Here is a 14,568-nt window from a genome sequence, read left to right on the forward strand (position 1 = left end):
CTTTATCTCTCTCACACACACAAACACAGTGTTCAGAATTCACCTGTTCACTGTTTGTTTTACAAAGACTGCCAAATATCCAGGAGGAAGAGAATGAAGAAGACCCAGAGTAAGTGTCACTCTCTCCTTTTCGCTGTTGTCCCTTGCTTTCTGCCAGGGTCCAAAATTAACATTGGCCAAACAACAAAAACAAATAACAATAGTCTTTGGCCTGGAATTATAGTTTCAGTGTAGCTTTGAGTCCATTTCTATTAGCTTTGTGGTCATTTATGGTTATTACGTTCAAAACATCTACCAAAGGAAACTTTTACATCAATGCAAAACAAACATGTGCATATTCCTCGCATTAAACCAACCAAATATACACTACAGGTAAAGTTTGGCAAAAAGTTTTTTTTTTTTTTTTTTTAAAGATTCTTATGCTCAACAAGGCTTCACTTATAAATACACTCAAAAATACAGTAAAAACAGTAATATTGTTATATATTATTACTATTTTAAATAACTGTTTTCTATTGTAATATATTTTCAAATGTAATTTATTCCTCTGATCAAAATCATTCCTCCAGTTCCTTCAGTGTCACATGATCCTTCAGAAATCATTCTAATATGATGATTTGCTGCTCAAGAAACATTTTTTATGTTTCATGTTTGCTCTAGCAGTCTCCTCCACTTCTTATATGATATGATCACTATATGTGGTATAATCCCAAATCTAATACTATATAGATTTTGCTAGACTTTTAGAATTTTGGACCCTGCTTCTAACCCTTCAGTGCTGCAACTTTCCTCACAGCAGAGTGAATGTCACAACTCACGATCTGATTGGATGCGAGTTCTTGCTTGCTTCTCTTTACTGCTGTGCCGTTACTTTATAATCCTGCATGTCAGCTGAAGTGCTGTTTGTCCTCTCCGGCTCGCCATACAGGTTACAGCCGTTTCATGAAGAGAGTGAGGAGGAGAGTGAGGATAGTAAGATCGCAGAGTAAGACCTTCATCCTCAGAGCTGAGCAAAGCGCTAGCATCCTTGGCATGATTTGTAACACTCCTTCAGTGTGACACATTATATTTCATCAAAGCTGCAGCTCATGCTTTAGCTGCTGTTTGTATCCCCACACTGCCTTTGCAGTTCCTGAAAAACTAGACCTGAAATAAGAATGAAGCTTTCATACATTTGTGCAATGTTTGATATTGTTTTTAGGGCTTGGCAATATTAGATATTGATTATATATTGAGAAAAAACAAAGATCACTGTAGTGTGTTGTAAAAGTCGGCAAGATATTTGTAAGTATATGCTAAATATTCGGTTTATCATCACCCAGCCCTGTTTAAACTAAGATTAAAAAGATAAGGATTAAAAAAAAGAAGAAAGAAGAAATTTCTGTACATCAAAGCAAACCTCTTCTGAATTCTGCTTCAGTCTCTAAAAAGACAAACCATTACAAATACAGAAGTGTCCCACTTTTGACACTTTGTGTTATTTTGGGCATGATGTCAGATGCTTAATTTAGGCTTCATCCTGCTTTACCACGTCACTATGAAACATCCTGTCCGAAAACCAGAACAGCTGATGCCAAAAAAGCTTTTAGGCCGAAGCACTTCAGTAGAAGTAGAACAGTTTCAGACCTGCCGCTGCTGCTGCATTTTGCAGTGCTGAATTCAGTAAGACATAAAGTCATTGAATAAAACTGAAATGTGCACTTTTTATCAACATTTTGCAACCAACTTAACCAACAGTGTCGACATAAAAAGGTATGTTAGACTGGCCTACATAAGTTTGTGTAAACAGATTTCACCTATATGCTTCTGTTCTTCTACAACACCATTTCAGACCATTTTTGTACATTAATGCTGTAGTAGACCATGCTGGTAGAGTTTTGTTTTGCTAAAGAGTGTGTGCATTGACGTCACTTTCCCGCCGGGACACGCCCCCTCAGCTGGACTGAGTGCATTGTTGCCAAGTGCAAATTGGGCTACTTTTACATTGATGTTACATTGTAACATTATAACTAAGAATTGTGAGTTATAAACTCAAAATTGCGAGAACCCAGGCAGCAACATAGGTCTGTCATAGGAATATCTGGTAGGCGTTGAATCCACATGTACCAGATGTGGCCCGGATATGGGCAGACACTATGTTGCTGTCTGGGAAATAAAGTCAGATTTGTGAGATGGGCTATAAATTCGCAAATGTGAGAAAAATAGTCAGAATCGCGAGATATGAAGTCCCAATTACCTTTTACATTTTTTATTCCTTGACGGAAACACACTTATATACCTCACTTAACACTGGACCAGCATAATCTAGCATGGAACAACATTGAAATGAGTTTGAGCTTGATCAGCTTCCTTTTTTTTTGTTGTTGTTGTTGTTGAAATTCAACGTACATTTACAGTAGTCCATATGTGACCCTGGATCACAAAACCAGTCATAAGTCGCACGGGTATATTTGTGGCAATAGCCATACACTGTATGGGTCAAAATTATCGATTTTTCTTTTATGCCAAAAATCATTAGGATATTAAGTAAAGATCATGATCAATGAAGATATTTTGTAAACTTCCTACCTTAAATATATAAAAAATTTATTTTTGTGAGTGAATGCAGCACAATCGCCAACAGAAAAGGACAAGTTTAAAGGCGATTTTCTCAATGTTTCGATTTTTTTGCACCCTCAGATTCCAGATTTTCAAATAGTTGTATCTCGGCCAAATACATACCATACATCAATGGAAAGCTTATTTGTTCAGCTTTTAGATAATATATAAATCTCAATTAAAAAGAAATACCCATAAGAATGGTTTTGTGGTCCAGGGTCACATATGGATAGCTGCATCTAAAATAGCATTGATAGTAATTTTGCAATTCCATTAACCTTAATCTGTTTGAAAGACCTGAAATAACATCATTAATTCACTTTCACAGCAGCTAGACCTAAAAAGCATTCTGGTACAAATCTGATTGTCCGTTAGAGTGGTTGATTTCCATAATCCAATCAAACGTTCTTGTCAGCTGCTTTGAGTTTTATCTGGTGATTGGTGGTTTACCAGACTCTGAATGTTTGTGATGGACTGGTTGTGTTGTCATGGCTAGACTCCTGCTCATACCCTTTTCAGGAGCCTGGTGGACATCTGTCCGGCGGAGCCCACGCCGCACGAGTCTGAGGTTTCAGATCAGGCACCTCAAAGTCCACCGCCGCTACAAGCAGATCCGGTCTCTCCAGCTGTGACCACTCAGCCTGAGCGCGCCACATCTGTACCGCCTGATGCTGACCAGGTAACTCCGCGTAAAACGTTAGCACACTTATGTTTCGGAAAGGAATTAATGTTTAATATTTTATTGATCAAAAACAGCCATTGCCATATTTTCCATAATATAAGCCTTGTTTTTCTTTGTGATTTATATTCCATAGCAATTTAGATAATGCAATAATTGGCAAGTATTTTTCATTCCTGTTCTGAATACCGTTCAATTTAAAGGTTTTGTTGTGGAGTGAGTGATGTTTGCAGAATTTATAATGTTTGTGGAAGTTTTGTTTTATTTACCTGCATTTACCTGCATAAATTTTACTTATACACAGATGAAATGTATTTGGGTATTTTGTATTTTTTTTCCTCTCTCTCAATAATGCCATTTTGACCCAGTGCAACTTATTTTCTGGAAAATATGGTAATTTACTGTTTGAAATTAATGTTTTAGCATGTAAATTTGTACAGTTATAAATATTTACTGTTTTTTTTTTTAATCAATTATATGCAACTTTTCAGAAACATACACGTTATATTGTGATTCTTTTGAATGGCAGCTGTATATACATTTAGACGTGTGGATTTGGTCATATTTTTCTTCGCTGTCTCATGCATGTTTGCTTTTATTAATCTTCTGTTGCTACAGGAAGAGGAACCTCCTGAAGAAGGATGTGGAGGTAAGAGTACAAACAGTGTTGTCTGTAATGCATTTCCAAGGAATTAATTACAGTTATTTCATTAATTTTCCCTTGAAAGAGTTAAGTAAGTGATTACTCTTAATTTTTCTGTTATGTAATTACGGTTACTTATGATGTAATTGCATTAAATAGTGATTGGACTATAGAACAATTCTATATGAAACAATAGTGGATTTATCATCATAATGTAACATCTATTGATAAAATTTAATTCTCCCTTTAAATACTTCAAGAATAATTGATTTAATTTCATATTATTTATTTGAAAGAATTAAAAGGGCAGTTTCATCTCATTTCTTGTATTGTATAATTGGTCAATGTTAATATGGGATTTAGAAAGTAATAAGTAAAGCAATACTTTTTAGAGAACATAATTAGTACGACTGTTGAAGATGTAGTTAGTAGCTACTAGTTTTAAGTGTAGCTTACCCAACACTGTATCCAAGCATGCATAAACCCAACAAATTGGTCTAGCTGCAAACATGATATAGATAAAGCAAGTCCTGTTGATTTCATGAAGCTTTAGTCCTGCAGATCTAATCAAATGAACTGTATCTGTTGAGATCCAGTTTGTACATAACCAATGAAATATAATATGAACATCCAGTAATTGAACTGGTCTACCTATCTGCAGTGCCCGCTAGCTGTTCTGGCATAAAGAGCTGGCTTCTTCGCATCCCGCACGCTTCCACATGTCTGAGCAACTTCCATCTGCTGAAAAACAATAATGTTCCCTTGCCCAAGATGCCCTCTGATCTCCTGCTGCTGTACCAGGAGATATCCCAGCTTCCAAAACAAGCCAACCAGTGCTTCCAGAACGTTCTCCATCGCCTCAACACCCTCAAGCCCATGTAGAACGCCTCAGCAGCAGCATGTAGTCTTTGAGTTAGAATCTGTAGCTAGTGGATTTACTTCTTAAAATACCCAAGAGTCTCAGTGTCATCCCATACAAAAGTGCCCTAAAATCCAGATCATCCCATACTTGACACCCATAGACACGGTTTTGAAGTGCCCTACAGTTTCAGAGAGACACCAAACCTTCAACAATCTCTCAGGTGAACTGACTGTGCTAGATAGCGCTGTGCTGTCTGTTCTGTGCCATTGATTTTTGATAATGTTATTGTTACCACTGTTATTGTTTGCTATTGAATATTACCTCACATCTTGCAGCCAATTGAGGAGATGTGTGCCGTTACTTGCATGTACAGTATGTTTTTGCCTGGTGGATAATAAAATGGGTGAAATCCCCCTTAGATTGACAGTGTTCAGACCCTGACTGCTCCTGTGTTGGGGCCCTGGGGGCCCAGCTATATCTAGGCACCAAAATATTATAGATCAGGTCTCGATAGTGCAAGCGTTTCACTCGCACGTGTGACTCGCACAGATGTGTCCAAGCTGTAAAATGTTTTTTCGGAGTACATGTGTGAATAAAAAAGTCCCCAAGAGTCCTTAAAAAATCTAAAAGTTTCAGTGTTATGACATTTAAGGTCCCTCATCTTTTTGAATATACATTTCACAATAAGAGTCCTGATATAAGTCCCACACTATGCTTAAAGTTGTTTTTTATTTTTATTTTATTATTATTGGTATTTTGGTAATTCTACACAATAAACTGTATCTGACAATAATTGAGCTTAAACTCTTGTAACTTCTGTCTGGCAAGCCCGGTCACAGGAAGGAAAGACTAAAAACACTATATAACACATTATTTAATATATAGATTTTTTACTAGTATTGACAGAATAATCTGAATATATATATATATATATATATATATATATATATATATATATATATATATATATATATATATATATATATATATTTGATTAAACCATCAAAATATGAGAAAAATACTTACCAAACTACAGCTACAAGTTTTACTATGCAAAAACAATTTTATACAAAAACAAAAACAAAACTCAAAGGAAAAAGCATAAATTGACTACAACTTAATCAGTTATTAATATAATATTTTGTTGGTTCTCTTTTGTTTTTGCATGTGTTCATCATTTCTTTGGATGCCAGCCTGCCCAAAAATGGTGTCCATATAATTTGGCATGTTTCATTGTATTATAACAAATAAAACAATTGACTCTAAGAACAACCTCAATATTCTTAATAATAATATTATTTTAATAATATTTTAACATTATATATATACAAGAGACATTTAAAAGCAAGATGACTTAATTTATTATTATACAAAATGTAAAAAAATAATAAAAAATTAATATATATATATATATATATATATATATATTTTTTTTTTTTTACATTTTGTATAATAATAAATTAAGTCATCTTGCTTTTAAATGTCTCTTTGTATCCCTTTATTAAGGAAAAACACATTATTTGATCAATTTTCATTGTGCCACTAAAATTTTTTAATGCACTCTTACATTTTTTAACATAGAAGCAAATGTAAAGATATAGGAAAAACTGTCAACTGCAAATTCAGATGTAAAAATTTAGTTTGTTCTGTATTCAGTTTACTATTTTAAAGAATGTGAATATTCCACTCAGTGATTCAATGCTGTGATTATTTTTATCATTTTGTGTGTTTCTTTCTGGAGTATCTGGTCATAATTTGTTCATCTCTAGTTTTCCATTTCACATGCACAAATAATGTTTTTAAAGATTTCAACGCTAAAATTTCATTGTTTGTGCTCTCAGAAAGCAGCCATGTGAAGCCAGGAGAAATTACCGTTCCCAAAATCATTGTCGCACCAGAGTCAGACTCAATGACCCTCACTGTCCCTGCAACAAATCTGACAGAGGAGAAGACGGCTCCTGGTGAGGAAGAGGAAGGCAGTCGAATGGATCCGAACATGACTGAACTACTCACTGTTGGCGAGTGAGTCTTTAAAAAGCCAAATATTTGATTTTTGTGGGGGGGGGGGGCTAAAAAGTCTAACCATTGCTTAGACTTAGACTTAGACTATGTGACATGACTTTCTCCAATATGTTGTCTTTTCCTGTAGAGGCCTTGAGCGGCCCATGTCTGCGGCCAGTCAAACAAGTATAGTTGTGAATGAGCGACTGCAGGAGCTGGTCAAGCTGTTTAAGGGGCGAACAGTTCGTGTAAGAGAGAAACTGACTGATCCAGACGACTCTGATGAGGAAAGCCCTACAGCATGTGAGTCGACTTGAATTTACTCTTTATTTTACTGTATTAGTTCAGTAATGTAATGTCAAAGATAGATACTTCCTTCACCTTTGATATTTGAACCCTAGCTCCTGCCAAAAAGCCTGCCGACGCCCCGCCTCCTCCTCCACCCCCTCCTCCAGAGGAAAAGAAAGAGGCTGATGAGGAGGCTGAAGAGGAGGTGCAAATCTATGAGTTTATGGGATACAAGTTCCCAGTTCCTCAGTTGAAAATACCCGAGATCCCTGATTGGCTGAGAGTTATACTGGAGTACCGTTTCCCGTCCAGCATTGATCCCTTCACAGGTGAGATCTACAACCAGCTGAAAGCTCTATGGATCACAATGGGCCATTGTTATAATAATTATTATAGAAATAAACTACCTTATTTACATGTCATATCATGGGAAATTTAAATTTGTTAATTTTTATATATATATATATATATATATATAATTAAATAAATATTAAATTTATATTAAAAACAAAGATCCAAACACTTTACCTTTACTAATACCCTGTGAAAAAGAAGTACACTCTATCATACTTTTAAAAAGATTACTTATTATGGAAATAATGTACTTTAAAAGAATATTCTTAAGTGTAAACTGAATGTAATGTTTTTGGACACAGTAATTGTATGTTATTTACAATTAAATGAAAATGTATTATAGTTTAAATTTATATTAAGTGCAGTTAGTTGAACTTGAGAGAACTTTTTTTGACCCACTTAAGTAGGGCTTAAGTACACTTTATGTGTAAGTTCTTACATATAATTACTTCTACTGTCTTCAAAATATTGTTATTGTTTACTGCCGAATGTACTGAAAAGCATTTATGGTAAATATGGTATACAGTACTTTAAGAATAAGTGTACTTCAAAATGACTAAAGATTAAAACATAATTATTTAAAATGTACTTATAAGTAAAACTTTTAATTTGGCACAAGTCTAAGTGTGTGTAAGAAACATTCAGGAAACTGTACACTTGAGTGGCCTTTTATTGCAATAATACTATATTATCTGCAAGTACAGTTTTTACAGTTTTTGCATTCAATATTAAAAATGAAGCACACTTTCTTCCTCAAGGGATATTAATTATTAAGTGGACTTAATAAAAAAAATGTTAGAAACAGTTACTGTATGAAATGACCTCTTTAAAACGACATACTGGAAATGCAACTATGCTGATTGATTCTTTCACAGATTTGATCTACGTGGTGTGGCTGTTCTTTGTGACGTTTGCGTGGAACTGGAATGTTTGGCTGATCCCTGTGCGCTGCACTTTCCCGTATCAGACCTCTGAGAACGTTCACTGGTGGCTGCTGATGGACTACCTCTGTGACGGCATTTACATTCTTGACATCGTGGTCTTTCAGCCCAGACTGCAGTTTGTGAGAGGAGGGGACATTGTGGTGAGCAAGAGTTTTGAACAGCATATCTATTGTTTTATATGAAAGCTTGTTTCCGCCACGGAATAAAAAAAGGTAATTGCGACTTTTTATCTCACAGTTCTGCCTTTTTTTTCCTCGCAATTGTGAGTTTACAGTATGTCTCACAATTCTTACAATTGTTCTCAGAGTTGCGAGTTTATATCTCGCAATTTGACCTTTATAGCTCGCAATTGCGAGTTTAAACCTCACATCTGAATATCTTGAAAAAAAATGCTGTATATAAACTGCAATTTCAAGTTATAAAAATAGAATTGCAAGAAAAAAGTCAGAATTGTGAGATGACATTTTTCTAAAAAAATAAAATAAAATAGTTTTAATTAAAAATTTAAAAAAAAATCTGTGGTGTACCTCAAGGATCCGTTCTTGGTCCACTTCTATTTCTAATCTAAATGCTTCCTCTTGGTTTGATCATCCAGCGTCATGGTCTTAATTTCCATGGTTACTCTGATGATACACAAATCTTATCTTATCTTTCACCCTAATACTGCTTTCCCTTCCCCTTCCATCACTTCCTGTCTACTAGATCTCAAAGTGTGGATCAAAGCTTCTTAAAACTGAATAGTGACAAAACAGAAATCCTGTTAGTAGGCCCTAAATCCCTAAATACCACCAACCTTATTTTACTTATTAAAAAAACAAAAAAAAAACATTATTAAAATCCATAGGAAAATTTTGAGGGAACCTCTGGCAAATTCTGAGAAATAAAGTCAGAATTATACGATATAAAAGTCAGAATCGTGAGTTTTCTTTTTTTCTCAGACGTTACATGCAATTGTGAGTTATATCTCACAATTCTGAGAAATAAAGTCAGAATTGCGGGATATAAACTCGAAATTCTGAGGAAATAGTCAGTATTGCGAGATATAAACTCACAATTGCAGGAATATCGTCCTTATTATATTCAGTGGCGGAAGCTTCCATAGTTTAATGATTTCAGCCTAAGTAATTTCTTTTTGTGAATTGTTTTGCTTGAAATTGTGCTTGCTCTGGGTTTTTTAAATAAACGTCACTAGGTTTAATATTTTGTTGTCTAATGCAATGACATTCATAGGCCACTGTTTCTTTTACTTTGCTGATGTTTGCCTGCTTTATGTTTTGTCTTTCTAAGTGTGACAAAAAAGACATGAGAGAGAACTACATGCAAACAGAGCGATTTAAGGTAATTTTCTCTTTATTTTGTACAAACTCTATGCATTGACACTGAACAAATGACTTCAGTGTGTTATTAAAGCATCCTAACCTTCAGTGTATGCTGGATGTTTCAGATGGATGTGATCAGTCTCTTTCCACTGGATGTCCTGTACGTCTTCACAGGCGTCAAATCACTCCTGCGGTTTCCTCGCCTTCTAAAGGTAAAACAAACATGCCGTCCCTAATCTCTTCCCACTGTCACACACAAATATCCCTGTACTCACACTTATTCTGTGTCCATTTTGCAGTACAATGCATTCTTTGAGTTTAATGATCGTCTGGAGGCTGTGATGAGCAAAGCGTACATTTACAGGTAAGACCAGAGGCCACAGCTAGAGGTCACCGTAACACAAAGCGAATACCTTTTAAAGGGACAGTTCACCCAAATAATGAAGATTTTATTAATCACTGCTGTGTGATTCCAGGGTGATCCGTACGAGTGCGTACCTGCTGTACTCTCTGCACTGTAATGCCTGTATCTTCTATTGGGGATCTGACTATGAAGGACTGGGTTCTACTAAATGGGTCTATAATGGCAAAGGAAACAGGTGACCTTATCCATGTCAATGCTTTACTGAGTAGTGTGTTGTGCACAGTGTAGATAATGTAAAATAACGAGTCTGTGTTTGTGTCCTACAGTTATATTCGCTGCTACTACTTTGCTGTGAAGACTCTGATCACCATCGGAGGTTTGCCTGATCCCACCACTGTCTTTGAAATCGTCTTCCAACTGGTCAACTACTTCGTGGGAGTCTTTGCTTTCTCTATCATGATCGGTCAGGTAAGATACATGACAGAACTTCTGGTTGAATCTCACTTGTTGTCAAAAACATGTCAAGGTCATATTTGTCACAGTGGCTGTAATGATGCTCACCACAAAGGAGTAGAGAAAGTCTTTTATCAATAAATCCACAACCAAAAAAACTCAGGAGATAGCTGGAAACGCAGGGCTTAAATATACAGAGGATGACTGACTGAAACAGAACAGGTGAGATTAACAAGGAGATTAACAAGGAACTACGGAAAACGGGAGCATAGAAAGAAACTAAACCAAAAAGAGCATACGTGACAATATTTCACTCTAAAGTAAAAAGTGTTTTTATTCTGCATAAAGTATATAAGACTGATTTTAAGACTATAAAGTCAAAATATTTTCATTATTTTCACAATTCTTAAAAAAAATCTCATTAAATGCATTTTTATGCAATTTATACCTCATGTGCGATTGCAGATTATTGTATTATCTAATCAGAGTTATTATAGTTAACTAAAACTAAAACCATAAAAAACTTTCATTAGTTGAATAAAATTAACTTTAACTGAAATGAAATAAACCATTAATATTAAATTTCAGACAGTTGCCAAGGCAGCATTTCTCATTTTCATTTTGTTAAAGTGATGTATTAAAATATCTAAATCTGAAATAAAATTCATAAAAACTATATAAGTATTACAAAAACTAATTAAAATGACGAAAACACACAACAAAATGTATATATACTTAATACAACTCAAATGAAAACCATGAATATAAATACAAAAATAATTAAAAATATGACAAATAAATATGATAAATAAAAAACCTGTAATAGTATCTCAGTGATACTAAAATGACTATATATCCAAGGAGAATTTTTTTTTTACCGTCCATATTACTGGACTAACTATTATTTCTATTTGTAATTTCTTATTTTTACCCTTTTTTAAGCTGAAATACATCCTAGACATGTTTTTGTGAAATTCACCTTCTAGATTAATATGGCTGTTTTTCATATCATCAACAGAAAACTTTAAAACGTGTGTATGCCACTTTAAAAAAGATCAAATCGTGAAGCTCCATGCAGTGTAATGTTTTCCCTCTGTGTTGTGTGTGTCCGCATAGATGAGAGATGTAGTTGGAGCCGCCACTGCAGGTGAGGCGTACTACAGACACTGTGTGGACAGCACCGTCAAATACATGACCTCCTACAGGATCCCCCGTGTGGTCCAGAACCGAGTGAAGACCTGGTACGACTACACCTGGAAGTCGCAAGGCATGCTGGGTAAGCAGAACCCGATTGCACTTGACCTTTACATGTGTCAAGTATGTTTTGGCTGTGTTTTATGATCCGTTCGTCTTCAGATGAACAGGAGTTACTTGTACAGCTTCCAGATAAGATGCGTCTAGACATCGCAGCAGACGTAAACTACAGCATTGTCAGTAAAGTGGCGCTCTTTCAGGTGAGTATCTATTACCTCATTCACTCTAATCTTTCTTTCATGAATTCACCCAATTTACTAGTGGTGTAAATCAGATGTTTCATCTCTGTCACACAATCCGACATTGATTCTCTTAACCAGCCATACAATATTTTATCAAAACATGCTTTGATATGATTATGATTACGATAAATAAATGTTCTTCCTTAATATACATGCATAAGTTTGGACACCCCTATGTTAAATTCCCATAGAGGCAGGCAGATTTTTATTTTTAAGTATTTTTTTTTATTTATTTTTTTAGGATACTATGCATCCTGATAAAGTTCCCTTGGCCTTTGGAATTAAAATAGCCCCACATCATCACATAGCCTTCACCATACCTAGAGATTGGCATGGTTTTATTTCAGTTAGCCTAATAGCTAGTTTGATTTGCATTGAGAGATGATCTTATGAAAAGTACTCCATGCCAATCTCTAGGTATGGTGAAGGCTATGTGATGATGTGGGGCTATTTTAATTCCAAAGGCCAAGGGAACTTTATCAGGATGCATAGTATCCTAAAAAAAAAAAAAAAAAATACTTAAAAATAAAAATCTGCCTGGCTCTATGGGAATTTAACATAGGGGTGTCCAAACTTATGCACCCTGTATTTTAAGGAAGAACATTTATTTATTTACGATACATTATTCATTCACAAAGAAAATTGGTGTCCTTAAAGGTTGGATTTTTCCAAATTTTTTAAATTAAGGCATTAAGTTCAATTTCCAAAAGATGATTTTTTATTCCTCTTTTTAGTCAACTTTAGCATGGGTGTCTAAACTTATGCATAGCACTGTAGATCAGTGGTTACACCTCTATTATTTACTTTCTTAATACACACAAGCTAACAATATATGTTCTACATTGATAAAACATGATTAATGATTTTCATTAAGTTATGAAAATGTTATTTCTGAATGTTCTCTGAACGTTCAAAATGGCCAGATTTTTAAATGTTTCAAAAACGTTTTCCTTCATTATGCGAACATTAAGGGAATATTCAGCTTCATAATTTTGCAAATACTATAGGAATGTTACTTTTGAATGCTCTCTGAACATTCTGAAAAAAGTAGGAACATTTCTATAAATGTTAGACGAACATCCATCTAAAGCGATTCAGAAAAAGAAAAAAAGAAAAAAAAGTAAGAAAAAAAGAATATATATATATAAATGCCATATAACTCTGAACAAATGTTCTATTAACATTACTAGAAGAGCGTTTGTTCATAACTTTGAGAGAACCTTGCCAAAGTTCTGAGAACGTACCCTGTTAGCTGGGACACTCCAGCTCTGTCCTTGTACACATTTTACCATTACATTCTTTTTATCTTTGTAATTCTTTATCAAATGTAATAACTTGCTCCACCTCTGAAACTCCTCCTCTCCAAACATCTGTCATATAGAGATCACTTCTCACCATCCAATCAGTTCCCAATGGATTAACTCATTTTGTTTGTCACTGAACGGGTTGTGAAAGCTGTTGTTAATATTAAAGTCTTCGTCTCCTGTTCATTCCAGGGATGTGACAGACAGATGATCTTTGACATGCTCAACAGGCTGAAATCTGTGGTGTACCTTCCTGGAGATTATGTTTGTAAAAAAGTAAGCAATACGGGACTTATTATTATTATTTTTACTGTGCTGTATATGTGCTTTGCTGCTGGCTTGCAAAAACATTTTAAAACCTAAATAATCTCAGTATATGGCCAGTATATTTGAAGGTTGTCTTAGTAAAGGTCACATCAAACAGCCACCATGAAAGAGCCTTTTATCTGTTAGCGTTTTGAACTGACTCTTGTCCCGCTCGGCTCTGGTGGTCAGGGTGAGATCGGTCGAGAGATGTACATCATCAAAGCTGGAGAAGTGCAGGTGGTTGGAGGGCCTGATGGGAATATAGTGTTTGTGACTCTGAGAGCTGGCTCTGTGTTCGGGGAAATTAGGTGAGTGATGATCATTATTGGAGACCCTTTACACCTCTTGTGAGACAGTTTGGGCAGAACTTAAATTGCACTGATCAGGTCAGTTTATATTTTTGCCAACTGATTAAAATCATATGTGACCTCACGGGAAAGAATATTGTGTCTTACAATGCAATTTGCTCATCCATGTTAAAGGTAGTTCACCCAAAACTGCCTTATGCATAATTTAAATGTTTACAACTGTGTCGGATTATTATATCTAAAGATTAATCGCAATTGAATTAGTTTTTTCAACAAATTCAACAAAATCTATGAAAATGTGGAATTTTGTTGAATTTGAATTGACTCTTTTGTTAACTTTAAAGGGATAGTTCCCCCAACAATGTTGTTAATTACTCATCCTCATGTCGTTCCAAACCATTTCATTCATCTTCAGAACACAAATTAAGATATTTTTGATGAAATCTGAGAGCTTTCTGTCCCTCCGTTGACAGCTACGCAACTACCGCTTTGATGCTTCAAAAAGTTCATAAAGAGATTGTAAAACTAATCCATATGAATTGAGCGGTTTAGTCCAAATTGTCTAAAGAGACTCGATTGCTTTATATATTGAACAGATTGAATTTAGGCTTTTATTCACATATAAACATTCATCAACTCACACATCAGT

The 14,568-nt window shown here is 35.0% G+C and overlaps 2 protein-coding genes and 1 long non-coding RNA gene across 3 annotated transcripts in view; 2 read left to right on the forward strand and 1 right to left on the reverse strand.

The window, feature by feature from the left end:
* The window catches only part of cngb1a (cyclic nucleotide gated channel subunit beta 1a), a 33,979-nt gene that overhangs the window by 14,568 nt on the left and 4,843 nt on the right, over positions 1 to 14,568 (forward strand). The window contains exons 17-31 of the mRNA XM_079874338.1: positions 3,118 to 3,277; positions 3,896 to 3,926; positions 6,624 to 6,804; positions 6,932 to 7,086; positions 7,185 to 7,400; positions 8,301 to 8,509; positions 9,657 to 9,707; positions 9,814 to 9,900; positions 9,988 to 10,052; positions 10,165 to 10,287; positions 10,379 to 10,520; positions 11,622 to 11,781; positions 11,862 to 11,959; positions 13,498 to 13,581; positions 13,801 to 13,919. Of these exons, the coding sequence (XP_079730464.1) occupies positions 3,118 to 3,277; positions 3,896 to 3,926; positions 6,624 to 6,804; positions 6,932 to 7,086; positions 7,185 to 7,400; positions 8,301 to 8,509; positions 9,657 to 9,707; positions 9,814 to 9,900; positions 9,988 to 10,052; positions 10,165 to 10,287; positions 10,379 to 10,520; positions 11,622 to 11,781; positions 11,862 to 11,959; positions 13,498 to 13,581; positions 13,801 to 13,919 (1,881 nt within the window). The remainder of the gene's footprint in view (positions 1 to 3,117; positions 3,278 to 3,895; positions 3,927 to 6,623; positions 6,805 to 6,931; positions 7,087 to 7,184; positions 7,401 to 8,300; positions 8,510 to 9,656; positions 9,708 to 9,813; positions 9,901 to 9,987; positions 10,053 to 10,164; positions 10,288 to 10,378; positions 10,521 to 11,621; positions 11,782 to 11,861; positions 11,960 to 13,497; positions 13,582 to 13,800; positions 13,920 to 14,568) is intronic.
* Positions 827 to 14,568, forward strand: part of kifc3 (kinesin family member C3) — a 61,876-nt gene continuing 48,134 nt past the window's right edge. Inside the window, exon 1 of the mRNA XM_079874354.1 lies at positions 827 to 834. The gene's annotated coding sequence lies outside the window, so the exon portion shown is untranslated. The remainder of the gene's footprint in view (positions 835 to 14,568) is intronic.
* LOC307160383 lies at positions 8,408 to 10,223 on the reverse strand. The gene is made up of 4 exons (XR_013821537.1): positions 10,149 to 10,223; positions 9,964 to 10,024; positions 9,789 to 9,894; positions 8,408 to 8,479 (listed from the first exon to the last, which is right to left on the reverse strand). It is a non-coding gene; the product is annotated as an uncharacterized lncRNA (long non-coding RNA).

This window comes from Squalius cephalus (assembly GCF_949319135.1).
Source record: "Squalius cephalus genome assembly, chromosome: 6".
Lineage (NCBI taxonomy): Eukaryota > Metazoa > Chordata > Actinopteri > Cypriniformes > Leuciscidae > Squalius > Squalius cephalus.